General features: G+C 47.3%; 1 protein-coding gene across 1 annotated transcript in view; it reads right to left on the bottom strand.

The window, feature by feature from the left end:
- The window catches only part of C2H14orf132 (chromosome 2 C14orf132 homolog), a 54,157-nt gene extending 28,073 nt beyond the window's left edge, over positions 1-26,084 (bottom strand). Inside the window, exon 1 of the mRNA XM_012532643.3 lies at positions 25,847-26,084. Within this exon, the coding sequence (XP_012388097.1) occupies positions 25,847-25,873 (27 nt within the window). The 5' untranslated portion in view covers positions 25,874-26,084. The remainder of the gene's footprint in view (positions 1-25,846) is intronic.
- Between the last annotated feature and the right edge of the window lie 1,806 nt (positions 26,085-27,890).

The following is a 27,890-nucleotide window of genomic DNA, read 5'->3' as shown; positions in this document are numbered from 1 at the left end:
AGAAGCAGAGCAGCAGGAGAGGAAACCTTGTAACGGCAGGCCTGAGGGGACACCTCCTCCAGGAAGGTCTCCTACAGAGCCTGCCCCTGCAAGCTGCTTGAGGTGCCCCCTCTGTGGCCCAGCCCCACCCTTCTCTCCGAGTATTGTCGGTTCTCTTGGTCCCTCTGCTATCCCTCCGGATGGCTGGCCCCTGGGCGGCAGGGACTGTCTTTGTCATTTCTTCTTCCAATACCCAGCACAGAGCCAGGCCCAGGGGACCACTGTTGAATAAATTAAGTGGCTTAAGGAATGAAAACAAGGCTTGGCAGGAAGCCCTGAGTGGCATGGTCGGCTCATGCTGTGGTCTAGGGGGCTCGTCCCCAGTGAGCCCTGAAGCCAAAGGATGCAGCACGTGTCCTGTGTTCTGTCCATCAGCGCAGCTCTCTCCCACCAGCCCCCGCTGCCCCTTCACCGCAGGGCTCTTCTCTGCAGGCAGAGAGCACCCTTCAGAAGCGGCTCAGGAACCTCCCTGAGCCACTCACCAGCCGTTTCCTCAGCTCCCGTGGAGCAGCTCCCTGCACATCCCACTTGCTTCCGTTTCTATCCCTGTCTGCCCCCTTCGGAATGGTCGGGATCCAGCCTGGCATGGAGGTGGCATCCCGTGTGGCTAGACGGTGCCCATTTCTCCCCTCTGCACCTTGGTCTCTGCTTTGAAAACGAAGGTGGTAACCCCTGCTCCCCTCTCAGACTCGCTGGACTCAAAGCTCTGTGTTGCAAATCACGGTGGGGATGTAAGGGTGGCCAAGTATTGCCACTCTCCGATTCCCCGCTCCGGCTGAGTTCAGGTTGAAAAACCAAGCAGCCCAACTGCGGAGCCACCGAGCCCAGAGAGGAAGCCCAGAGAGGAGCCCAGAGAGGAGCCCAGAGAGGAAGCCATGAGAAAGAGCCCGGGGGTGCCTGGCGGCCGGTTCAAAACCCAACCGTGCTACTACCTCTTCGAGCCTCAGTTGCTTCATCTGAAAAATGGGCAGAATTGGAATTTCTACTTCAGAGTGTGGTGGTGAGGCTTGGCTGTGTTGATCCAGGTAAAGCCCTCAGAAGAGAGCCTGGCACCCGGCAAACGGTGGGAGTTACCGTGGTCAGCACTGTCACAGTGACCCGAGGGACTGCCAGATCCTGGAAGGGCCATTCCTCCAATCCACGTGACGTGAACTGAGAGACAGAAGGAGCCTCCTCTCTGCAATGGATCCGGAAATGGAGCCTCATGCTCCTCCCCCCAGAGCACCCACGAGTGCCGCTTAATCTTCCTGACCAGAAGTATAAAAAACAGACTTCACTCCCTGAGAGCCCAGTAACGTCATTCATCAGGAGAAGGCTGAGCAGATTTTCCTTTTGCAAAAGATGCTGCTCCTATCCGTCTGCCCATGGGATGGTCCGCCCTGCTTGCCACTGGGGTGCCACGAGCTGCAGGGGCCATCAGCCTAAGCCACTCCAGTGGCTCCAAAAAACATCCCGAGGACTAATCCCTGGGTAGGGACAGAGCAACGGGCAGCTCCAGCCATTGGGACCTGCCTGTAGCCCACTTTAACAGCCCTGTGTGCTCCTCTGCCCCCCCCCCCGCCACACTGTCCCGTGTGTGTTTCCTTCCTGCTCGGTACATCCTGAATACACAGGGTGCTCTCTGAAGCTGGCAGCCTTGCAGATTGACAAGCTCAGAGCTGAGAGGGGCCCTGAGCACTGACCAGGGTCCCAGGTCAGGCATGGTGACTAGTGTTTTCACCATACATGGTGGAAGGAGACGTGATGAGCTGGACCCATGGGTGGTGCGGTGCAGAGACGTAAAGCGACTTGTTCAGGTCACAGACAACCAGGAAGAGGCTAAAGAGACTTTGGACCAGGATTCTTTGACCTTGATTCCAGGAGTCTTCCATTGCTCCAAGCAGTAAGAGATTCTGTGCGCCCACCCTCCCACTCCATTTTGTAGACCAAGAAACAGAAAAGAATGCAGCATCACAGTAGGCACCATCTCCTGGGCAGGCTCTGCACACGCATGGCCTTGTCCGATCCTCCCAACAGCTCTGCGAGGCGGCAAAGGTCATTATCCCACTTTAGAGATGAGGAAACTGAGGCTTAGGAAGCTGTATGACATGCTGGAGCCTTCCAGCTGGTTTCCAACTCAGGATTCAAAGCCAGTTCTGTCTGACTCTGCATCTCAAACATTTAACCATCAAGCTACACTGAGTTCCTAAATGGAGCCCGGAGAGGGTATATTAGTCACCCCCCCACAAGGTCAAACAATAAGCAAACAGCCATTACCAAGGCCAGAGAGAAGATCTGTATTCCTGCAGGAGGCAGAACACAGAGGGTCCTGCCGTCCGAACGCCAATAAACTGCTACTGAGTGCCCCCAGCATGCGGAGCGATCTGCAAGAAGCTTGCAAAACAAGCTCACACCCCACAGCCTTCTTTGTTTTGCTTTTCCTGATCAGCTCCCTCCGGGGAGCAGCTAGAATGGCCACTTTCCTCACCAGACAGCAAGCTTCCGTCTTTAACCCCACACGGCATTCAGGAGCCTCAGGCTACCAAAAGGAAAAGGCATAAAAGTCATCATAATGGCTTTGCTGAGCGTCTGTCACATGCGCTCCAAACAGTCCCTGTTTATCATCTCCTTTCATTCTTCCTTAAACCCTAGGAGGTGGGTTCTGTGTTACAGATGAGGAAGCTGAGGCTCAGAAACTGACTCATCCGGGAGCCCCGATGAACCAGCCTCTGCTCTCTCTGCTCTGGGCTTCCCGACACCAGCTTCCCAGGTCCTCGCCACTGGCTGGTGGGCTCGGGGCCAGGATGGCAACTCTACTCCATTTGACGGGAGCCACGAGGACTAGGTCTGGGAGGGATGTAGATAGACGGGAGAGAATCACGTATCGGAAGGATGACCTCCAGATCACGGTGACTGCGGTTCTGCTGCCTTACTGCTTGGAGCAATGGAAGACTCCTGGAATCAAGGTCTCTGTGGTCTGCTCTGTACCAGGCATAGTGAGGATGCTTCAAGGACACTACTACAAAGAACTCCTTATAGCACTTTGGGCAAGTAGGAATTATGCCTTTTGCAGACTGTAGAAACTGAGGATCAGAGAGGCCAGGAGTTTGCCCAAGGTGGCACAGCTCTGCAATGGCCAAGGGAGATGCAAGCCCAGATCTGTGCAGTTTCGAAGGATAAGTATAAACACATTGTTGGGAGACAATTCTTCATGGGTCTTTGTGTTCTGCACGCCTTCTGAGTAAAGGCATAACAGCTCTTGTTCAGGACTATCTTTTCAATGTTTGTACAACAATGACGTTTGTACAGCAAACTGTGTCTCCTAAGAAAGAGACAGCGTCCCCTCTGGGCACATTTATTTCCCAACCAGGATGATTATCTCCCTCTGAGATAATATCTCCCTCTGAGACAAAGGTTGGGCAGGTTTGCTAGCAGCTTCCTAACTGTGGGGTTCCTCACTGTTACACAAACCCACTGCACTCACAGAATCCACCTGGGCTGCTCTTCCTGGCCCCGGGGGACCTGCGGGGTCAGAGGCACTGATGTGAACGTGAAGTTCATGCTGCTGACTGTGCCGTGAGCAATAAAGCCCTCTGTCTATGAGTCTAAGGTCTTTGGTCGGCATCTTTTACGTCACGGCAGGCTAGCTTGCAAGCAGGTAAAATGTCACACCCTTCACCGTTCTTGACGTATCTGTGCTAAGGTTCACGAAAATCAGCTGCACCAGTCCTGGAAGGGAGAACTGGTTGAACAGCTGCACTCAGGAAAGAGGGACCTCTCATTAGCACGAGGCAAAGGTACGGCATTACACAGGGCAAGATTCAGCTCCCAGTGGCCATATTAATGGGTATATCAGGGCTAGATCCAGGGAGGTGATAGGTTCTTCTGAAGCATCATGTCTTGTTCTGAGAAAACCCATTTATAAGAAGACTGACAGACCAGAGCCTGACCTGGTTCCAGAGAGAAGAGTCATTTGGAAAAATAGTTGAAGGAAATGGCCATGTTTAATCCAAAAAAAAAGGGATGATGCGGGAAGATGCAGAATGGTGGTTCAAACATAATAACTCTTACTGGCGTTTGTGCAGTCCTGTACAGTGTGTACTTTTACATCCATCATTTCATTTTATTCTCCTGCCCATGCTGTGAGCTAGGTGTCACTATTCCCATTTAACAGACAGAGAAACTGAGGCTCTAAAAAGTTAAGTATCTTGCTCCAAGTCATGAGGGGCAGAGCCAGGCCTGGGACTTGGGCATCCGGCTTCCCCATCTCAGGTGCTCTCTGCAGCCCCAGGCAATTACAGAACAGGCTACCACATGCAAGCAGGATTAGACTCGCTTCCGAGGACCAACGGGCAGAGTTAAAGGGAAGATGATTTTTGACTCAAGAGAGGAAGCTCATAATGAGTAATTCCCATTTACTGACCCCTTACAAGGTGCCACGTTACCATATTTAAGCCTCAAAATCCTGACTTATCGTAAGTTACCACAACGACCATCATCCCACTGCACAGGTACGAATGCCGAGGCTTGGAGAGATGGAGTGATTTCCCCGGATGCACAGTGGCAGGGCCACGTCTGAGCCCAAGGCTACCTGCCCCTAGTGGAAGCCGCTGCCTTGCGAGGTGGTGTGAGCACCTGCTGAGGGGCAGGCTCTGTGCTGCACGACCCCCCTGTGAGGGCAGTGCTGTTACACACCCATTTTTCAGAGGAGAAAAGTGAGGCTCAGAGAGCCTGAGGGTCTGGCCCAAAGTTACCCAGGCAGGAAGGGCTAAGATAGGCTGTCTTGTGCTGAATGGAAAGGCCTAGTCCTGGGCCCACATGTGGCAGATACCCTGCAGAGGGCTAGGGAGGGCCCTGGGGCCTGGGAGTTTGAGGGACCGGATGTGGGGTCGCTGGCAGGACTCGGTGTAACTGGTGCCTTCGGGGAAGGTACAATGCCGGCCAAGGAGGAAGGGCCGGCCAGCTGACGTAGCCCATGGTTTTCTACCCAGCTTTTCCCACGCTTTTATCGATTCCCTGCTCTCTTGTGATTCCTTTATTAATTATTTACCATGTCTGGCCCTGGACTGGGCAGCAGCAACGCTGGCATAAATGAGACATGAACCTTTGCCTTCGGGGAACCTCAGACACAGGGATGCTCTGAGACAGAGCAGGGCAGAGCGTCGGGGGCTCAGAGGAGGAGGGAGGGCCAATCACTTCCAGAGGGAGCAAGCTTCCACTCCCCCAGACCCCTCCCCGGTTCTTTCAACCTCCTGCGGGCTCTGCCTCTGCCGCTGGCGACAGCCTATCTGAGCTCTGGAACAACCTGCTTCAGCCACAATTCACTCTGCCCATGCCGGCTACCAGAGGGCTGGGCCGCGGACGTTCGTGACACGGAATCACACCTGCTTGGGCTCAGGTCCCCCTCCACTCCCACTTCAGCGCTCTGCAATCTGTCAGCTGTTATTCAGCATTGGTGTCCGGGCCCTGGGCTCAGACCCAGCCTGTCTTAGCCCTTCCTGCCTGGGCGACTTCGGGCCAGACCCTCAGGGTCTCCGAGCCTTGCTATCCTCTTCTCTAAAATGGGCGTGCGAGAGCACTGCCCTGGCAGGGGGCTCGTGCAGCACAGAGCCTGCCCCTCAGCAGGTGCTCAAGTTCATCCACACCATCCGCCCCCTTCTCCTTCCACCCGAGGATGTCTCCTGCCTCACCTGTGTGCTTGAGGTTGATATCCTGTATGTAATTTGTGCTCACATGACGTTGGTGGGGGCGACAAAGATGACGAAGGCTGGTGATAGCTTCTTTCTGGTTCCTTGACATCCCCCAACACAGCACAGGGGCCGTCCCATGGCATGCTGCCCCCATGGCCCTCCCTGCCTGACTGATTTGGTTACTGGGATACACAGCGGGGCCTAGGTGGGATCTCCAGTGGGAGTGAAGGAGGGTTGGCAGGATGTCAGCGAGGGGGCAGGAGATGCAGGCAGCACAGCCACGGCTCAACCAAGAGAGGCGAGGGTGCAGGGGGCCCGGGGAGCTCATTAGTCACCTCCCTCAGGTCTCCCTCAAAGCTGCTGGAAGCCAAGTCTTTTTTTTTTTTTTTTTTTTTTTTGCGGTACGCGGGCCTCTCACTGTTGTGGCCCCTCCCGTTGCGGAGCACAGGCTCCGGACGCGCAGGCTCAGCGGCCATGGCTCACGGGCCCAGCGGCTCCGCGGCATGTGGGATCTTCCCGGACCGGGGCACGAACCCGCGTCCCCCGCATCGGCAGGCGGACTCTCAACCACTGCGCCACCAGGGAAGCCCAAGCTAAGTCTTAATACATTTCTAATCAGCTCCCAGAGCTCCGTGCTGAGGAGATGGGGGAGGGGCTGTAATGGGGTCTGGAGAGGACAAACAGGGTCCCAGCTGTTGGCTGCCACCCTGGGTGGGCCTGAGGCTGGAGCAACCTGCTCCCCGCCCCCTCACTTTCATCCTCCTGGGGAATGAGGCTCCCCCGAGCCCAGGTGCCTGGGATGGAGGCCCAAGGAAACCTGCCCTGCTCAACAGGCTGCCCAACTTCTGGCTGCCAAACCTGACACCCAGATCACTCCCTGGCTCTCACGATGTCCCGTGGAGCAATCCTGTCACAAGACTCTCTGAAGGAACGCAAGTGACAATGGCAGCGCAGAAAGGAATTTGGGCAGTCCTTGCACTGTCTGGCTTTCTAAGTCTGGTATCAGAGACTCACCTGTGAGCTTCCATACATTACCCACATTTTATGACATTCAGAAGAGGCAGAGAAATGCCAGATCAAGGTTCCAGAGGGGAGGGAGAGGCAGTGGGCCAGGTTCAGACTCAACGTTACATTCCTTTTCCCACAACGGGAGGAAAGGAGTAGGTGTGGAAGCATACTTCTTAAAAACACAGGGTTAAGAAAATTCTGCTTCCAGCCAAGATGGAGTAACAAGGACTGGATCTACCCTCCCAACGGAACCAATAAAAAAATGGACAAAACATAGGGAAATGGTTCTCAAGACGTTGGACATCAGGCAGTGAGGGACAGTGACCTTTGAGAGATGGGAAACAAGTAATTGACTCTGTTTACTGCCTGGGAAGAGTTTCCAGGTTGTGGAGCAGGAAAGGGGAACCCAGATAGAGCCCAGTGGACTCTGGGGTTGAGGAGATGGGACAGAGAGTCTGGGGAGACCAAGGCAACTGGAGACCATGAGGGAGAGGATGCAGAGAAGAGAGCTAAACAGAGATCTGCAGAAGGACCACTCAAATATTTAGCAGAGGACGGGTGAGCACATGTGCGTGAGGAAAACACCTGAGGCAGCAAAGAATCACCCTAAAGGATGACAGGGGATAGTACCTGGCATCCATACAGGCCAGAAACAGTACCTGTTTCCACCAGCCATTTTGTAAAAACTCACAATTCACAGGGCATTGGGTAGAATCCTCAGAGCAGCCTTGCCTCGGTGGTGGGAAAATATTACTCTTAGACTAAAGATGGCTCTGGTCCTGCCTAACAGATCTTAAAAGCAAGACCCAAAAGGATCAAACTGTTTCCAAGTAACATAATTGCATCTCAGAACAAAGCCTGAGACTATTTATAAGAACACAGAAATATCTAACATCCAACGAGGTAAAATTCACCATGTCTGGCATCCAATCAAAAATTATCAGGCATGAAAGCTGAGCCCCTGGGAGCTGTGAAAACAAAGAAGAGAAAGGGAAATCTCTCCCAGCAGCCTCAGGAGCAGGGCATTAAAGCTCCACAATCAACTTGATGTCCCTGCATCTGTGCAAGACATGAATAGACGACGAATCATCCCAAACTGAGGAGGTGGACTTTGAGAGCAAGATTTATGATTTTTTCCCCTTTTCCTATTTTTTTGAGTGTGTATGTGTATGCTTCTGTGTGAAATTTTATCGGTATAGCTTGGCTTCCACCATCTGTCCTAGGGTTCTATCCGTCCGTTTTTTTTTCTTAATAATTAATTTTAATTTTAATAACTCTATTTTATTTTACTTTATCTTCTTTCTTTCCTTCCTTCCTCCCTTCCCTCCCTCCCTCCTTTAGACAACGAATCATCCCAAATTGAGGAAGTGGACTTTGAGAGCAAGATTTATGATTTTTTCCCCTTTTCCTCTTTTTGTGAGTGTGTATGTGTATGCTTCTGTGTGAGACTTTGTCTGTATAGCTTTGCTTCCACCATTTGTCCTAAGGTTCTATCCATCCGTTTTTTGTTTTTTTTTAAATTTTTCTTCTTAATAATTATTTTTTAATTTAATAACTTTATTATATTTTACTCTATTTTATTTTACTTTATCTTTCTTCTTTCTTTCTTTTTTCCTTCCTTCCCTCCTTTCTTCCTTCCTTCCTTCCTCCCACCATCCCTCCCTCCCTCCTTCCTTTCCTTCTTTCCTTCCTCCTTCCTTCCTTCCTTCCTTCCTTCCTTTCTTTCTTTCTTCCTACTTCTATTAATTCTTTCTCTCTACTTTTTCTCCCTTTTATTCTGAGCCGTGTGGAGGAAAGCCTCTTGGTGCTGCAGCCAGGAGTCAGTGCTGTGCCTCTGAGGTGGGAGAGCCAACTTCAGGACATTGGTCCACAAGAGACCTCCCAGCTCCACATAATATCAAACGGAGAAAATCTCCCAGAGATCTCCATCTCAACGCCAGCACCCAGCTTCACTCAACGACCAGCAAGCTACAGTGCTGGACACCCTATGCCAAACAGCTAGCAAGACAGGAACACAACCCCACCCATTAGCAGGGAGGCTGCCTAAAATCATAATAGGTCCACAGACACCACAAAACACACCACCAGACGTGGACCTGCCCACCAGAGAGACAAGATCCAGCCTCATCCACCAGAACACAGGCACTAGTCCCCTCCACCAGGAAGCCTACACAACCCACTGAACCAACCTTAGCCACTGGGGACAGACACCAAAAACAACGGGAACTACGAGCCTGCAGCCTGCAAAAAGAAGACCCCAAACACAGTAAGATAAGCAAAATGAGAACACAGAAAAACACACTGCAGATGAAGGAGCAAGATAAAAATGCACCAGACCTAACAAATGAAGAGGAAATAGGCAGTCTACCTGAAAAAGAATTCAGAATAATGATAGTAAGGATGATCCAAAATCCTGGAAATAGAATAGAGAAAATGTAAGAAACATTTAACAAGGACCTAGAAGAACTAAAGATGAAACAAGCAATGATGAACAACACAATAAATGAAATGAAAACTACTCTAGATGGGATCAATAGCAGAATAACTGAGGCAGAAGAACAGATAAGTAACCTGAAAGATAAAACAGTGAAAATAACTACTGCAGAGCAGAATAAAGAAAAAAGAATGAAAAGAACTGAGGACAGTCTCAGAGACCTCTGGGACAACATTAAATGTACCAACATTCGAATTATAGGGGTTCCAGAAGAAGAGAAAAAGAAAGGGACTGAGAAAATATTTGAAGAGATTATAGTTGAAAACTTCCCTAATATGGGAAAGGAAATAGTTAATCAAGTCCAGGAAGCACAGAGAGTCCCATACAGGATAAATCCAAGGAGAAATACACCAAGACACATATTAATCAAACTGTCAAAAAGTAAATACAAAGAAAGCATATTAAAAGCAGCAAGGGAAAAACAACAAATAACACACAAGGGAATCCCCATAAGGTTAACAGCTGATCTTTCAGCAGAAACTCTGCAAGCCAGAAGGGAGTGGCAGGACATATTTAAAGTGATGAAGGAGAAAAACCTGCAACCAAGATTACTCTCCCCTGCAAGGATCTCATTCAGATTTGATGGAGAAATTAAAACCTTTACAGACAAGCAAAAGTTGAGAGAGTTCAGCACCACCAAACCAGCTTTACAACAAATGCTAAAGGAATTCTCTAGGCACAAAACACAAGAGAAGGAAAAGACCTACAATAACGAACCCAAAACAATTTAGAAAATGGGAATAGGAACATACATATCGCTAATTACCTTAAATGTAAATGGACTAAATGCTCCCACCAAAAGACACAGATTGGCTGAATGGATACACAAACAAAACCCATATATATGCTGTCTACAAGAGACCCACTTCAGACCTAGAGACACATACAGACTGAAAGTAAGGGGATGGAAAAAGGTATTTCATGCAAATGGAGACCAAAAGAAAGCTGGAGTAGCAATCCTCATATCAGACAAAATAGACTTTAAAATAAAGACTATTAGAAGAGACAAAGAAGGACACTACATAATGATCAAGGGATCGATCCAAGAAGAAGAATTAACAATTGTAAATATTTATGCACCCAACATAGGAGCACCTCAATACATAAGGCAAATACTAACAGCCATAAAAGGGGAAATCGACAGTAACACACTCATAGTAGGGAACTTTAACACCCCACTTTCACCAATGGACAGGTCATCCAAAATGAAAATAAATAAGGAAACACAAGCTTTAAATGATACATTAAACAAGATGGACTTAACTGATATTTATAGGACACACCATCCAAAAACAACAGAATACACATTTTTCGCAAGTGCTCATGGAACATTCTCCAGGATAGATCATATCTTGGGTCACAAATCAAGCCTTGGTAAATTTAAGAAAATTGAAATTGTATCAAGTATCTTTTCGGACCTCAACGCTATGAGACTAGATATCAATTACAGGAAAAGATCTGTAAAAAATACAAACACATGGAGGCTAAACAATACACTACTTAATAACGAAGTGATCACTGAAGAAATCAAAGAGGAAATTTAAAAATACCTAGAAACAAATTACAATGGAGACACGACGACCCAAAACCTATGGCATGCAGCAAAAGCAGTTCTAAGAGGGAAGTTTATAGCAATACAAGCCCACCTTAAGAAACAGGAAACATCTCGAATAAACAACCTAACCTTGCACCTAAAGCAATTAGAGAAAGAAGAACAAAAAAACCCCAAAGTTAGCAGAAGGAAAGAAATCATAAAAATCAGATCAGAAATAAATGAAAAAGAAATGAAGGATACGATAGCAAAGATCAATAAAACTAAAAGCTGGTTCTTTGAGAAGATAAACAAAATTGATAAACCATTAGCCAGACTCATCAAAAAAAAAAGGGAGGAGACTCAAATCAATAGAATTAGAAATGAAAAAGGAGAAGTAAGAACTGACACTGCAGAAATACAAAAGATCATGAGAGATTACTACAAGCAACTCTATGCCAATAAAATGGACAACCTGGAAGAAATGGACAAATAATTAGAAATGCACAACCTGCCAAGACTGAATCAGGAAGAAATAGAAAATATGAACATACCAATCACAAGCACTGAAATTGAAACTGTGATTAAAAATCTTCCAACAAACAAAATCCCAGGACCAGATGGCTTCACAGGCAAATTCTATCAAACATTTAGAGAAGAGCTAACACCTATCCTTCTCAAACTCTTCCAAAATATAGCAGAGGGAGGAACACTCCCAAATTCATTCTACGAGGCCACCATCACCTTGATACCAAAACCAGACAAGGCTGTCACAAAGAAAGAAAACTACAGGCCAATATCACTGATGAACATAGATGCAAAAATCGTCAACAAAATACTAGCAAACAGAATCCAACAGCACATTAAACGGATCATACATCATGATCAAGTGGGTTTTATTTCAGGAATGCAAGGATTCTTCAATATAGGCAAATCAATCAATGTGATAAACCATATTAACAAATTGAAGGAGAAAAACCATATGATCATTTTAATAGATGCAGAGAAAGGTTTTGACAAAATTCAACACCCATTTATGATAAAAACCCTGCAGAAAGTAGGCATAGAGGTAACTTTCCTCAACATAATAAAGGCCGTATATGACAAACCCACAGCCAACATCATCCTCAATGGTGAAAAACTGAAAGGATTTCCACTAAGATCAGGAACAAGACAAGGTTGCCCACTCTCACCACTCTTATTCAACATAGTTTTGGAAGTTTTACCCACAGCAATCAGAGAAGAAAAGGAAATAAAAGGAATCCAAATTGGAAAAGAGGAAGTAAAGCTATCACTGTTTGCAGATGACATGATACTATACATAGAGAATCCTAAAGATGTTACCAGAAAACTACTAGAGCTAATCAATGAATTTGGTAAAGTTGCAGGATAAAAAATTAATGCACAGAAATCTCTGGCATTCCTATACACTAATGATGAAAAATCTGAAAGTGAAATCAAGAAAACACTCCCATTTACCACTGCAACAAAAAGAATAAAATATCTAGGAATAAACCTACCTAAGGAGACAAAAGACTGTACGCAGAAAATTATAAGACACTGATGAAAGAAATTAAAGATGATACAAAGAGATGGAGAGATATACTATGTTCTTGGATTGGAAGAATCAACATTGTGAAAATGACTCTACTACCCAAAGCAATCTACAGATTCAATGTGATCCCTATCAAACTACCAATGGCATTTTTCACAGAACTAGAACAAAAAATTTCACAATTTGTATGGAAACACAAAAGACCCCGAATAGCCAAAGCAATCTTGAGAACGAGAAACAGAGCTGGAGGAATCAGGCTCCCTGACTTCAGACTATACTACAAAGCTACAGTAATCAAGACAGTATGGTACTGGCACAAAAACAGAAAGATAGATCACTGGAACAGGAAAGAAAGCCCAGAGATAAACCCACGCACATATGGTCACCTTATCTTTGATAAAGGAGGCAGGAATGTACAGTGGAGAAAGGACAGCCTCTTCAATAAGTGGTGCTGGGAAAGCTGGACAGGTATATGTAAAAGCATGAGATTAGATCACTCCCTAACACCATACACAAAAATAAGCTCAAAATGGATTAAAGACCTAAATGTAAGGCCAGAAACTATCAAACTCTTAGAGGAAAACACAGGCAGAACACTCTATGACATAAATCACAGCAAGATCCTTTTTGACCCACCTCCTAGAGAAATGGAAATAAAAACAAAAATAAACAAATGGGACCTAATGAAACTTCAAGCTTTTGTACAGCAAAGGAAACCATAAGCAAGACCAAAAGACAACCCTCAGAATGGGAGAAAATATTTGCAAATGAAGCAACTGACAAAGGATTAATTTCCAAAATTTACAAACAGCTCATGCAGCTCAATAACAAAAAGCAAACCCAATCCAAAAATGGGCAGAAGACCTAAATAGACACTTCTCCAAAGAAGATATACAGACTGCCAACACACACACGAAAGAATGCTCAAAATCATTAATCATTAGAGAAATGCAAATCAAAACTACAATGAGGGATCACCTCACACCAGTCAGAATGGCCATCATAAAAAAATCTAGAAACAATAAACGCTGGAGAGGGTGTGGAGAAAAGGGAACACTCTTGCACTGCTGGTGGGAATGTGAATTGGTACAGCCACTATGGAGAACAGTATGGAGGTTCCTTAAAAAACTACAAATAGAACTACCATATGACCCAGCAATCCCACTACTGGGCATATACCCTGAGAAAACCATAATTCAAAAAGAGTCATGTAACAAAATGTTCATTGCAGCTCTATTTACAATAGCCCGAAGATGGAAACAACCTAAGTGCCCATCTTCAGATGAATAGATAAAGAAGATGTGGCACATATATACAATGGAATATTACTCAGCCATGAAAAGAAACGAAATTGAGCAATTTGTAATGAGGTGGATAGACCTAGAGTCTGTCATACAGAGTGAAGTAAGTCAGAAAGAGAGAGACAAATACCGTATGCTAACACATATATATATGGAATCTAAGAAAAAAAAATGTCATGAAGAACCTAGGGGGTTAAGACAGGAATAAAGACACAGACGTACTAGAGAACAGACTTGAGGATATGGGGAGGGGGAAGGGTGAGCTGTGACAAAGCGAGAGACAGACATGGGCATATATACACTACCAAACGTAAGGTAGATAGCTAGTGGGAAGCAGCCGCATAGCACAGGGAGATCAGCTCAGTGCTTTGTGACCGCCTGGTGGGGTGGGATAGGGAGGGTGGGAGGGAGGGAGACGCAAGAGGGAAGAGATATGGGAACATATGTATATGTATAACTGATTCACTTTGTTATAAAGCAGAAACTAACACACCATTGTAAAGTGTTTATACTCCAATAAAGATGTTAAAAAAATAAAAATAAATAAAAATAAAAATTATCAGGCATGCAAAGCAGCAGGAAAATATGATTCATAATGAGGAGAAAAAGCAATCAATCAAAACCAGCCCAGAGCTGATGCACATTTAGAATTAGTATATGAGGACTTTTGAACAGTTAACTGTATTCCATATATTAAAAAGCTAGAGGAGGGGTTTCCCTGGTGGCGCAGTGGTTTAGAGTCCGCCTGCCGATGCAGGGGACACAGGTTCATGCCCCAGTCCGGGAGGATCCCACATTCCGTGGAGCGGCTGGGCCCGTGAGCCATGGCAGCTGGGCCTGCGCGTCCGGAGCCTGTGCTCCACAACGGGAGAGGCCACAACAATGAGAGGCCCACGTACCGAAAAAAAAAAAAAGCTAGAGGAAACACTGAACATGTTAAGAAGAAGACTGAAAGTATAAGAAAGACCCCAATTAAACTTCTGATATGAAAACTACAATGTCTGAGGTCGAAAATATACTGGATAGGATTAGCAGAGATTAGACATTCAAAAAAATATTGCTGAGCTTGAAGATATGTAAATAATAATTATCCAAAATGAAACACAAACAGAAAAAAAAAGCCTCAAAAAAATGAACAAGCATCAGGAAGCAGTGAGACAATGTCAGGCAGCCTGATATACGTGCTAGAATCTCCAAAGGAGCGGAGAGAGACAGGGGAAGAGAGAATCTGTAAAGAAATAATGGAAAACTCATAGAACTCAACAATAAAAAATAATCTAATTAAAAATGGGCATAGGACCCGAATAGGCATTTTTCCAAAGAAGATATTCAAATGGCCAAGAGGTACATGAAAAGGTGCTCAACATCACAAGTCATCAGGGAAAAATACAAATCAGAACCACAGTGAGATATCACCTCATGCCTGTTAGAATGGCTACTATCAAAAAGACAGAGATAACAAGTGTTGGAGAAGATGTGGAGAAAAAGGATCCCTTGTGCATTGTTGATGGGAATGTAAATTGGTGCAGCCAATATGGAAACCCGTATGGGGGTTCAAAAATTAAATTAAATAATTAAAAACAGAACTACCGTATGATCCAGCAATTCCACTTCTGGGTATGTATCTGAAGGAAATGAAATCACTGTCCTGAAGAGACATCCACACACACAGTACAATAACCAGGACACTGAAACAAACTGTCTATTAACAGATGAACACTTAAGGAAAATGTGGTATATTAATATCTACATACATGTATATGTGTGTATATATGTGTATATATAAAATTCAGTCATGAAAAAGAAGGAAATCTTGTCATTTGAGACATACTGGATGGATCTGGAGGGCATAATGCTAGGTGAAATGAGTCAGAGAAAGGAACTCTCACTTAAACGTGGAATCTAAAAAAAATAAACTCATAGGGACAGACCAGATTGGTGTTTTCCAGAGGCAGGAGGTGGGGAACTGGGTGAAAGTAGTCAATTTTTTTTTTTTTTTTTTTTTGCGGTACATGGCCCTCTCACTGTTGTGGCCTCTCCCGCTGCGGAGCACAGGCTCCAGACTCACAGGCTCAGCGGCCATGGCTCACGGGCCCAGCCGCTCTGCGGCATGTGGGATCTTTCCCGACCGGGGCACGAACCCGTGTCCCCTGCATCGGCAGGTGGACTCTCAACCACTGCGCCACCAGGGAAGCCCAGTAGTCAATCTTATAACCTCCAGTTATAAGATAAATAAGTTCTGGGGATATAATGTACAGCATGGTGATTATAGCTAAATACCGTATTGTATATATGAAAGTTGCTAAGACAGTACATCTTAAAAGTTCTCATCCCAATAAAAAAAGAATTGTAACTATGTGAGGTGACAGACGTCAACTAAACTTATTGTGGTAATTTTTTTGCAGTATATACATGTATGAAATTACTGTGTTGTACACCTTACACTTATACAATGTTATATGTCAACTATATCTCAATAAAACAGGAGGGGGGAGAAAGAATGGCAGAGAATTTTCCAAATGTGATGAAAAGTATAAACCCACAGATACAGGATGCTCCCAAACGCTAAGGACAAGAAGCAGGAAGAAAACTACACTAAGGTACATTATAATCTAAGTGCTCAAAAATCAATAAGGAAAAAACTGTAAACACAGCCAAAGGAGAAAAAAGACACATTATGTTCGAACGAACAAGATAAGGATGGCAGCAGATTTCTCAGTAGAAACAAGGGAAGCAGGAAGATGGCTGAATAATATCTTTAAAGTACTGAAAAACAGTCAATCTAGAATTCTATGCCAAGTAAAAAATAAACATTCAAAAATGAAAGCCAAAAAAAATAAAGACCTTTTTCCTCAGACATACAAAAACTGAAAGAATTCATCACCAGCACTTTTGAACTACTAGAAATGTTAAAGTCCTTTAGACAGAAAGAAAATGATAACACACAGAAATATGGACCTACACAAAGGAATAAAGAGCACTGGAAATAGTGCCCATATGGGAAAATATTTAAGTTCTTCCCTTACTATTTAAATCTCTTTAAAAGTTAATTAACTTCTAACAAAAATGATAACAATACAATGTGAGGTTTAAAACACACATAGAAGTGAAATGTGCAACAATAATGGCAAAAAAGTTTAGAGGGGAGAAATAGAAGTGTATTGTTATAAGGTTCTTACACTGAATGTGAAGCGGCATAATATCACTTGTAGATAGGCTGTGCTAAGCTAAAGATATACACTCTAAATATTAAAGCAACCACTAAAATAACAAAACTATTATAGCCAATAAGCCAAGAGAGGAGACAACATGAGATAATAAAAAATTCTCAATGAATCCAAAAGAAGGCAGAAAAAGAAGAAAAGGGGAACAAAGAACAGGTGGGACCAATAGGAAACAAACAGTGAGATAGTAAATTTAAACCCAACTATAGAAAAACACATTAAACGTAAATGGTTTAAACACTCCTGTCAGAAGGCAGAGATTGTAAAATTGGATTTAAAAAATAAGCTGAAGAGGCACAGAGATCTGGGTTTGAATCCAAGCCTGTGTGCCCTGGGGCAAGTGACTTCGCCTCTCTAAGCCTCAGTTTTTTCATCTATAAAATGGATCTTGGGCTTCCCTGGTGGCGCAGTGGTTGAGAGTCCGCCTGCCGATGCAGGGGACACGGGTTCGTGCCCCGGTCCAGGAGGATCCCACGTCGCGGAGCGGTTGGGGCCGTGAGCCATGGCCGCTGAGCCTGCGCGCGGAGAGCCTGTGCTCTGCAACAGGAGAGGCCATAGCAGTGAGAGGCCCACGTGCCGCAAAAAAAAAAAAAAAAAATTGGATCTTAAAATTGCCTATTCCATGGGGGTGTCATAACATTTAGAAGTGAGATTCTATGTATTATTCAATCCAGGGCCTGCCTGGTACCTCTTAAACGTTTGATAAAAGGCAGCTATGATGGGAAGGTACAAGGACATCTTGAGGGGACAGAACCGGGAGGGAGTAAACAGAGATGGGCTTCCATCATCTCAGAGTAGAGAAGCTGGGGTTTGGATCCCCAAAGTTGGGCTGAGTTCACAGCAGGTGCTCCACAAACACTCAAGTGTTCAATTGGAGATTTGTAATCCACTTCCAGACGACCTGGTTCTCTTAGCTCTGTGAGATATAATTGTTTCAAGTCAGATGGAATGTCTTGACCCTTAAAACACTATCTAGAAATTTGGTCTACAAAATGTACTACAGATTTTTACTTCTTCTTTAACGTCTCATTACACCCCTGCAAAAATGTAGCACTATATGCTCTCCAGAGGCAGGTCTAATTAGAATGATAAAATATTTACATCTTTAAAATCGGAATTCAAAGTTCAAGACAAGCCCTTTGGTTGAAAACATATGAGATAATAGACAATTTGTATTTTAATAATTCTTGCTTAAAGAAAAAGGAGCAGTAGCTGGCTGGGGAAAACATTCTCTAAGTAGCAGATTGCCAGAGTCCCTAGAATTCTCTTTCTCTGGGAAACGCTGTGTTCCTCTGGGGAGGGAAAACTGCTGCTGGTTTCTTGCAAATCTTTGGGAATGCTCCCACTGGCCCCTGAGAATAGCTACGACCATTTCAAGAGATAACAGAATCGCCTCTTCAACTTAACCAGAAGTCTTTTGTGGTTTTTCCCCCTCCATGAAAAATGATTAAAATGCAAATTAACCGTGAGACTGCCAAGGCCCAGGGGGAGGGAGGGTGGGAGAAGGAGGCCTAGCAGTGGATGTTATCAGCATCTCAGCTATGATTAGACCATGCATCTTATCTTCCAGAAAGACCCACTCAGTGGGACATAATGTTCCAGGTGTGACTGTGTCCTCCCAGCAGCAAGGCCAAGGTTCTAAGAGCTGGGCTGAGGGGGGAAAGTCAGGGGAGGGCCCTGCTCCTCAAACCACGAAGCCTCCTCAGATCTCCCCCCAGCAGGTAGTGATCCCCCATCCCACGTCTCCTCACTCCATCCCATGTCCCACAGCCCTTCTTCCCTCCATAACTCAAGGAACCTACTGTCTTTCTAGTTAGTACCTATTAGGCTGAACTATATGAAATTTTCATTTTGTAGGTCAAAATGGTCAAGCATCAGCAACTTCATATGGTTCAGTCTAGTAGTTATGGTGTAGATCCTTAGTAATAATTTACTTCTCTCCTGGGCCTGGAAATTTTTTACAAGGTTTTGTCAAGCTCCACACACATCTGTCTAGTCTAGAGATACTTATCGCAATGGCAGTTCCAGGATGAATCCAGTCCACATACCTATTCTGTTTGGACCAGGCGCAGCCTGTCTCCAAAGATGTTTGCCATTCACCCTTCCCTCCCCCTTGGACATGCATGCTGTTTCCTGCATCAAGAGGTAGAATCTGGTTCCCTTGTCCTTAAATCTGGGCTGGCCTTCAGATTTTCTCGACCAAACAAATGTGGAGTTAGTGACATTCTGGGACTTCCCAGTCTGGTTCATAAGAAGCTTCGCAGTGTCCACCTAGGAATGCTGATTCGAGAGGGGAGGCGGTGCTACACAAGAAGTTTGATGACCCTGATACCACCATGCTGGAAGGAAGCCCCACTTGCCTAAAGAAACACTTGCAGGATGAAAGACCAAGTGGAGAGAAGGGTCAGGCTGCACAGAGGTGTCAGACACGTGTGTGAAGCTGTGAGACTCCAGCCCCGAGGCCCCAGCTGATGCCATCAGGGCAGAAACAAACTGCCTAGCCCACTTCTTCCTAAATTCTGGTCCCACAAAAGAAATGATTGCTACCACGGTGTAACTGAAATGGTAAGCAATAAGTAATTATTAAAACAGCCCACATCGTGGTTGGTCAGTTAGTTAAAAATTTTTAACTAGTTGTCAACATTTGAAAATCCAGACTGCTTATAAACATCGGAGTTTTCAGTTTTCTTAAAAACCCACAAGCACCCGCAGCCCTGGGCCTATGAGTTTGTACAGCATGGGCAAGTCGCTGGAGCTCAGCGCCGCTGTCTGTGCCCCCTCCAGGCCACAGCCCTGCTCTCCGGGTCACCGCAGCCCCCCACCCCACCCTGCTCCACTCCATGAGGCCACCTGCCTGGCCCTGGTCCCTCCGGCTTCATCTCCGCTCCCTCCCACCTGCCCCTCGGCCCAACCAGATGGTCACTTGCAACCTTCATTCCCAGTAAGAGACACTATTCAAGCCCCTTCCATCTCAAGCCATTTCATGTCATTCCCCCCGCCTGGAGTGTCCTCCTTCATCTACATAACAGCTATGCATCCTTCAAACTCAGCTCAATTCAAAGCTCCTCCGGAAGCCTTCCCCCGGTCTCCAGAGCTGGGCGAGGTGCCTGCCGTACCAGGGCGCCTTTGTTTACCTCCACATATCACACGGCAGGGCCTGTGACCCTCTGCCCCCCAGCACTCCACGTAGGGAGGGCCTAGCACACAGGAAATGATTGTTGAATGACTAGATGAACAGTTCCACGAGGTAGGCCATTTGTCCCCATTTCACAGATGATGAAACTGAGGCTTAGAGAAGTGATCTCTCCACTGCCTCTCAAAGACCAGTGGCCACCAACACAAAAACCAAGATCCTTATTCTTCAGGGATCTTCAGACCTAATAAAGGTTGAGCTGTGTCTCCCCAAAAGATATACTGAAGTCCTAATTCCCAGTACCTGTAAATGTGTCCTTATTTGAAAATAAGATCTCTGCAGATGTCATCAAAAGAAGATGAGGTCAGTAGGGTGGGCCCTAATCCAATATGACTGGTGTCCTGATAGGAAGAGAAGAACAGACAAGCTACGGAACACCAATGATTGCAGCCCACACCCATGAGGCTGAGAGAGTCACAGGCTTATCCTCCCCAGAGCCTTCAGAGAGACCACAGCCCTGTCGACTTTGGACTTGGAGCCTCCAGAACTGGGAGAGATTACATTTCTGCTGTTTTAAGTCACCCAGTTTTTGGTAATTTGTTACACAGCCGTAGGAAATGAAGAGAGATTTCTTTAAAAACTTGTTTCAAAATGCACATAAACATGCTACTTTGCGTACCTCGGGGGCTCAACGATTCCCTGAAGCTGGTCCATGGAAGGATCCCGGGACCTCCCACCGTCCCCCAGCACCTGGACTACTCTGGGAGGTGATACGATGATGGGAAGGATGCTCCTGTGTCCGCCCCACTCATGGCTCCCCAGCCTGTGAGCTGAACCACCTGGGCTCTCCATTCTCTCCCTGTCTGTACCATGACAGTAATATAGGCACCCATTCCAACTCTAGGTTTCCCACCTGTGCCAGGTGTGGTCTGGAGGAAGGGAGAACCTCAATCTTTTCTTTTTTTTTAAATTTATTTTATCGATGTGTATAGTTGATTTACGATGTTGCGTAGTTTCTGGTGTACAGCAAAGTGATTCAGTTATACACACACACACACACACACACACACACACATTTTGTCACATTCTTTTCCATTATGGTTTATCACAATATATTGAATATAGTTCCCTGCGTTATGTAGTAGGACCTCATTGTTTAGCCATTCCATATTATACATTATAGTTTGCATCTGCTAATCCCAGACAAGAACCTCAATTTTGGAGCAAGCTCCCAGGTTACATTATTTTGGGCCTGAATATTTCAATTTGCTGAATTGATAATGGAGTGACTTCCAGGGACGACATGACTTTTTATGACCTAAAAGGGACCAAGGACTTGCTCCATCTAAAGATGGGGGAGGGGAACAGCCCCACAGTGCGGGTTTGGGGTCCGGGCCTCAACCTTGATCGCACACTGGAATCAATTAGGGGATGAAAAGAAAACACTGATGCTGGCTCCCAGCTCCAGACTCAGATGGGAGTGTCTGGGGCAGGACCTGGGCAGCAAGACCCTTAAAAGCTCCCAGGTGATTGTAGTGGCAGCAACATTTGGGAACTACTGGGTTTAAACTAGTCACTGTAAGGACAATGCAAGACAAAAATAAGAGCGAGCTCTTATGTCATAGGCATGCTTGTTCTACAGGGAGTTACAACCTAGAAACATGGAAACGGGCTCCTTGTCCCTCTAGTTCATTCCATGCGCTGGCCCAGCACACAGTAGGTCTCTTAAATGTTCATTCCCTTCCCGAGGTCTCAGGGTCTCTGAATTTCACACATGATGCTGGGTTTCCGCCAGAGCAAGAGCTCCAAGGGTCCCAGGTGGAAGCTGCAGGCTTCTTACAAACCTATCTCACAATGTTAAGCTAATCTCACAATGTCACTCACACTGCATTGTCTTGGTCAGAAAAATCACTAAGGCCAGCTCACATTAAGGGGAGGGGAATCAGATCTTAAACTCCCTTACGGGGGGCCAACATGTACCTCCAGGAGGTAGGTAAGGAACGGACGGGGCCGTCTTTGGAGACAGGCTACCCCACCGACAACAAAGGGATTTGAGGATCAGTCTTCAAGATCTGCGATTCTCCCCTCCCCTCCAGCTCCTAGGGGGTCTGGGTAGCCTTGCCCTCCTGGCCATCTCTGGCCATAGGGAAATGCATGCCCCTGTTTACTATTCAACCCTCCAGAATCTCCAGGGACTCAGGGACTGTGTAGAGTGGGGCTGGGGTATTTCCAGAGTGGGGGAAAGAGAGGCTGAGTGCCTCCAGGGCTCAGGGTCGAGCTGAGTCTTTACATCCTCAGCGACCACAGCCTCTTCTAAGCCCAAACCCACAGCCCGGTGTACCCGCACCAGGGAGGGCACATCTGCATAAGAGGATTTGTTGGATAACTGATGTCAACTCTGTACATCCAAGAAGAGTGTCTTTTTTTTTTTTTTTTTTTTTTTGCGGTACGCGGGCCTCTCACTGTTGTGGCCTCTCACTGTTGTGGCCTCTCCCGTTGCGGAGCACAGGCTCCAGACGTGCAGGCTCAGCGGCCATGGCTCACGGGCCCAGCCACTCAGCGGCATGTGGGATCTTCCCGGACCAGGGCACGAACCCGCGTCCCCTGCATCGGCAGGCGGACTCTCAACCACTGCGCCACCAGGGAAGCCCAAGAGTGTCTTTCTGAGGCTTAGCTTTTGAGCGGGAAATCTCTCTAAGATGGCATATATCCTCCAGGTCTCTTTAAGCCATGAAGGGGTCATATTTCACAGCTTGGTGAAGCGGAAGAGACTTGGACTTTGGAGCCACAAGAATATGGTTGCTTTTACTCCATCAGTGAATCAAACAGGTGTGCACTTCCGACTCCATCCATCCCTCCAGCTGTGGCCTCTACGGGCGGCTGGGGTTTTCCCAGGGCACTGCTTCAATGATAAGCTCTTCCTGCTCAGTCACCTACAGTGGCTCCCACTGTCTACTGATTAAATGTGAACTTCTCATCCTGGGCAGTTAGCACCTTCTACAACCTGGCCCTGGCCTCTGTCTCCCAGTTCTACTGTGCTCCCTACCCTCCAGTTTCCTGAAGGATTCTGTGAATATATTCTGGGCTTTCCTACCTCCATGCCTCTCTGATTATTTTTTATTTTTTTGGCCGCTCTGCGTGGCTTTCGGGATCTTAGCTCGCCAACCGGGAATTGAACCCGGGGCCATGGCAGTGAAAGCGCCAAGTCCCAACCACTGGACCGCCAGGGAAGTTCCATACCTCTCTGCTTAGAATGCCCTTATTCCCAGGTCCGCCAGGGGAAATCTGCCTCTAGTTCCCATCCATCAGAACTCCCAGCCTCGAGTACCGATGAACAGGTGTTTGGCGCAGGAGCATGTGACACCTCAAACTCACTATCTTTTCCGGTTAATGGCTTTTCCTGCACATACATCTTGTCTTACCCTCATCCAATCATCTAACAGATGCTTGTGGAGGGCCTATTTTATACCAGGCATTTTGGTCGCCCTTTCAAGGAATGGCCTGGTCCATCATTTCTCCACTACTCTCCAAGCATCCAGAAAGAAAATCTACATCCCATTCAACGTTGTCCCCCAGCATCCCTGACACAGAGCTTGGCACAAGGCAGGCACTCAACGTTAGCTGAACAAGTGGACGGAGGCCTTCACATGTCTCTATCAAACTGCCCTCTGCTGACGTGTGGGGATATCGACTTGGTCACGTGCAGCAGTCACTGTACACCCACAGCATATCCAGCGCACTCACCGTGCCAAGCACTGCTAAGTGCTACAGACGAAGTAAGAGTTCCCACCTTGTGGGGATAAGAGGGACAGAGAAACACCAGAATGAAATCCATTAGATCACAACGCACCACGAGGAGAGCACTTCCTGGGGGGAGGAGGAGAGATGAGTCATCTTTAAATATGTCCTTCCTGTCCCTTCTTTTGTGTCTTTCTCAGGGGGAAGCGATAAGGTGGAAACCCAGCAGCTTTGCAGATCCTCAGACCCAGATTTGAAACCCATTTTCCTCCTTGCTAATGGTGTGTCCTGGGCAAATCGTTTCATTTCGCTTAAGTTTGGCATCCTGATCTGTAATATGGGGATAACAGTGCCAATGTCACAGACGTGTAAGGATTTACTGTAATCAGGTGTGTAAGCGCCCGCGTCTGGCACATAGCATATGCTCAGCAAAACGTCAGCATCTCTCCCCGTTTGGTGACGCTTCACATTTCTGTCCCTGCAGCTAACCCAGGACTGAGTGTGTAATCAATGCCCAAACATCTGTCCACAGTAATAAACTGACCACATTAAACTTGAATTGTAAAAAAAAAAGAAAAAAAAAAACCAGAACTCCATCTCTGCGCAGGCTCTGCCTATATAGATATGCTGAAAAGCCCTATGTTTATTTTGTCAAGTTACCATAGCAACTCCTGATGCTCCAGCCAGCCCCAGGATTAGCAGTTATCAATTTATCTTGTAACCATGGAAATGCCAGCTGTTTGGTGGGATCCAGAGCTGGGCGGCAGAGGTAGATATCGTGTGAGCTCTTCTCCCCTCTAGAAATAAATCCGGTGAGCCTCCTCCGTCCACACAGTTAACAGTCAGCACTATCTAAAATGATGTCCATATGACAATATTTATAAACATGGGTTTAGGAACAGGATACAGAAAATTAGGCAAAAAAAAAAGACTAGCATGGCTCATGGGAGCAATTAGCATTATGGAAAACCTGTTAAGAGACTGCCAAGAGCTGGAATCTGGGTTCCCTTGAGCCAACCTGGGGATTCTGCACCCATTCGTGCTTGCGTTGGGAGCTCGCTGTCCCTACTGCCTAGATTTTGCTGTTACTTTTTAAACAGATTTCCACCATGGTGAAGTTTGGGGGAAAAGGAAAGTGTGCCCTGAAACTCCATTCCCTGGAAAAGTAAACAGCAACCAGTGGAGCCCCTGCCACATGCCCAGGGGACAGAGGGAACCTGGGGGGCCTTCCTACCCCTGGGCTCCCAACATAACCAACTCGATAGAAGGTGCAAGGTCTGAATTTGGTACTTGGGGACTTACTCTCCTAGCCCAAATGCGGTGGCCCTTCCCTGGAGCCAGACTGTAACTCCAAAAGGCCACAGACAGCTCCAGCTCCGGAAAGCAGGCGTTTGCCTTTGTTCTGGCTCCAGAGTTAAGGCACCAAACATAAAGATCGCTCCACGCTCAGAGCTTCCGGGGATTCCCCTGGAGAAAAAAATCCCAGCGATGAGAGGTCATCTGTTTTGTCTGCCACTGGGAAACTGTTTTGTGTCGAGAGAAGAGTTATGGTCGCGCCGGGCACTGATGGCTACAGAGTCAGCACAAAGCAGAAAAAGGAGAAAACGAATGCTGTGCTCTGGCGCTTGGCTGGTCACAGAGCGGGTCTCGCCGCCTTCCTCGGGCTACAGAGTCTGGTCTCCACCAAACGGGAGAAAATTGAGGTGGGAGGCGTCCGAGGTCAGCAGCAAGTGACAGATTACCCGGCGCCTCGAGAAGATACAGAATGGGGAAGAGCGAGGCTGCCTGCCCACCCGGGTACGCACGGATCTGGGCTGCCCCGCCTTGGAGAGCTGCGAGGCAACGGAGGGAGGACAGCAGGTGGGGGATGGGCAGGGAGGGGACCCCTGCCGAGGCCCCTCGCACAGGTCGATCCGGGGAACACTGGGCGCACAGCCTGCCCCGCCCCCGGGAGTCATGCTCGCGGCCCCAGACGCGCGCACCCAGTGGGGATGCCAGCTCCGGACAAAGGACCCGCGCTCGGATCGCCGGCGGGCGCCACCGCCCGGCCTGAACCCTCCCGGTGCGCTCAGCCCCGGCGGGGAGGGCGAGACCGTGGCCCCGAACCTGCCCAAACTTGGCGGCCCGGGGCGCGCGTGGAAGGAGCCCCATTACCTGTGCGGCCATAAAAGACAGATCCATGGTGTCGCTGCTGCCGCCGGCGCTCGAGTTCTCCCTGCTGCTGCTGGTCCAGCCGCCCGCACAGCTGGCCGGGAGAAGGCCACGCAGCGCGCAGGCCTCCCCGAAACCCCGCGGCGGCGACGCCGACCTCGGCAACCGGGTGGGGGCGGCAGGTCCCGAGCCCGCGCGGCGCCTTCAGCTCCCTCTGCGCTCACTGGGTGGAGGGCTTGGAGCCTGGGGGCGGGGCGGGGCGGGGCGGGGCGGGGCTCGGGGGTAGGGAGGGGGCAAGGCGCCCCTTCACGTGACCACTCCCTGCCCCACCCCCGAGGGCGGGGCTCGGTGGAACCCCGGACGGCTCACCGTCGCTTCCCTCCGCGTGCTGGAGGGAGGAGCAGAAGCGCGAGGTCGCGTATCTGGTCAGTGTAAGAAGCAGCCCAGAACCCAAGTCCAGTGCTGTTGGCGTCCTGCCCGGGGGCCAGCGGTGCTTTCGTGGGGCTGGCTTGCCAGGGTCAGGGTTAACAGGCTTTTTGTACCGACACTGCGCCCAGAGTCCGGTGTCCTCGGGGCTCTCGAACTGGGCAGAAGAAGGTTTAAATCCTAGCTCTGCTCTTGCGGCTTGGGCAAGGTAGTGGCTCTCTGAGCCTGGGTTTTGTCATCTGTAAAATGAAGAAAACAGAACCAGAGAATTTAATGAGATCATGAATCTGGTACACAGTGTCTTCAATAAGTGAGAGCTCTAACATGGCTAATAACAGAGACTAAACTGTGAATGGTGCCTTCTAGAATTGCACAGTGCACAACTTGCACAACTGGTACCTTATGGCCCTGTTTTAATCTTTCTCTACCTCCAGCAAGTATCCCAAACGTGCGGCTGCAATAGCTAAAATGAGGACAATGGCAGAGATGCCGGAAGGAGCCTATTCCCATGTGTGCATGTATGTGTGTGACACCCCAGACCTGGTGACTGTCCCACAGGAGAGCAGGTGGGAGCTTTGTCCATCTTGAAGGGCTCACTGGTAGGGACTGGGTTGTGCGTTACCTGTGAAGCCATAAAGGACAGATCCATATATGTCCCTACTGCTGCCTGTGCTCGAAACCTCGCTGCCGCTTCTGGCCCAGCAGCCTGCACAGCGGACGGGGAGAAGGCCATGCAGCGAGCAGGCGTCCCCGAACCCCACTGTGGTGGCAGCACTGACCTCAGCAAATGGGACCAGTGCCTTACTGACAATGTTTGTGTCCCCTCAAAATTCATATGTTGAAACCAGCCTGATAGTATTTGGAGGTGGGACCTTGGAGAAGTAATTAGGTCACTAGGTCATGAGGGTGGAGCTCTGGTAAGGGGATTAATGCCCTTTTAAGAAGAGACACCAGAGCAGAAGTTCATTTTAATTGAGTCAAAGTTTATTAATATTTAACTATACACTTAGCCCTTGTTGAAGAAATCCTTTCTCAACTTGAGACCATGGAGATAGTCTCCTGTAGTTTTTAATTTTTGTTTTATTTTTTCATATTTCAGCCCTTTTCTTACTGATTATTTTTTTGGTACGGGTTAAGGAAGAAATTTCATCTTTTCCATATTAATAATCCATTATCCCATCCCTTTTATTGACCAGTCCAGCCCTTTTTGTTTGGTGTTGATTAGCAGCACCAAATTTGTCAAGTTTCAATCTAGGTGTGGGCCTGTTGATGGGTTGTCTATTCTAGTCCATTGATTGTTCCTCTGTTTCTCCAGTAATGCTATTCTGACTTAGTTACCATGGTGGTTGATTTTATCTGTCAAGTTGACTGGGCCACAGGATGCCCAGATAGCTGGTTAAACATTATTCTGTATCAAACTGGGGAGAAATTACATCTTTACTATGTTGAGTCTTCCAATCCAGTATGTTCAGAGACATACTGAAGACAATATGTTCCTCCATTTATTTAGATCTTTTTCGATTTTTTTTTTTTAATCAGTGTTGTGTAGTTTACAGCATACAAGGTCTGGACATGTTTGTTAAATGCTCACCTAAACATTTCTTTCTTTTCTTTTCCTTTT

The sequence above is a fragment of the Orcinus orca genome, chromosome 2 (assembly GCF_937001465.1).
Source record: "Orcinus orca chromosome 2, mOrcOrc1.1, whole genome shotgun sequence".
In the NCBI taxonomy this organism is placed as follows: Eukaryota; Metazoa; Chordata; class Mammalia; order Artiodactyla; family Delphinidae; genus Orcinus; species Orcinus orca.
This window is presented reverse-complemented; position numbering and strand designations above follow the sequence as displayed.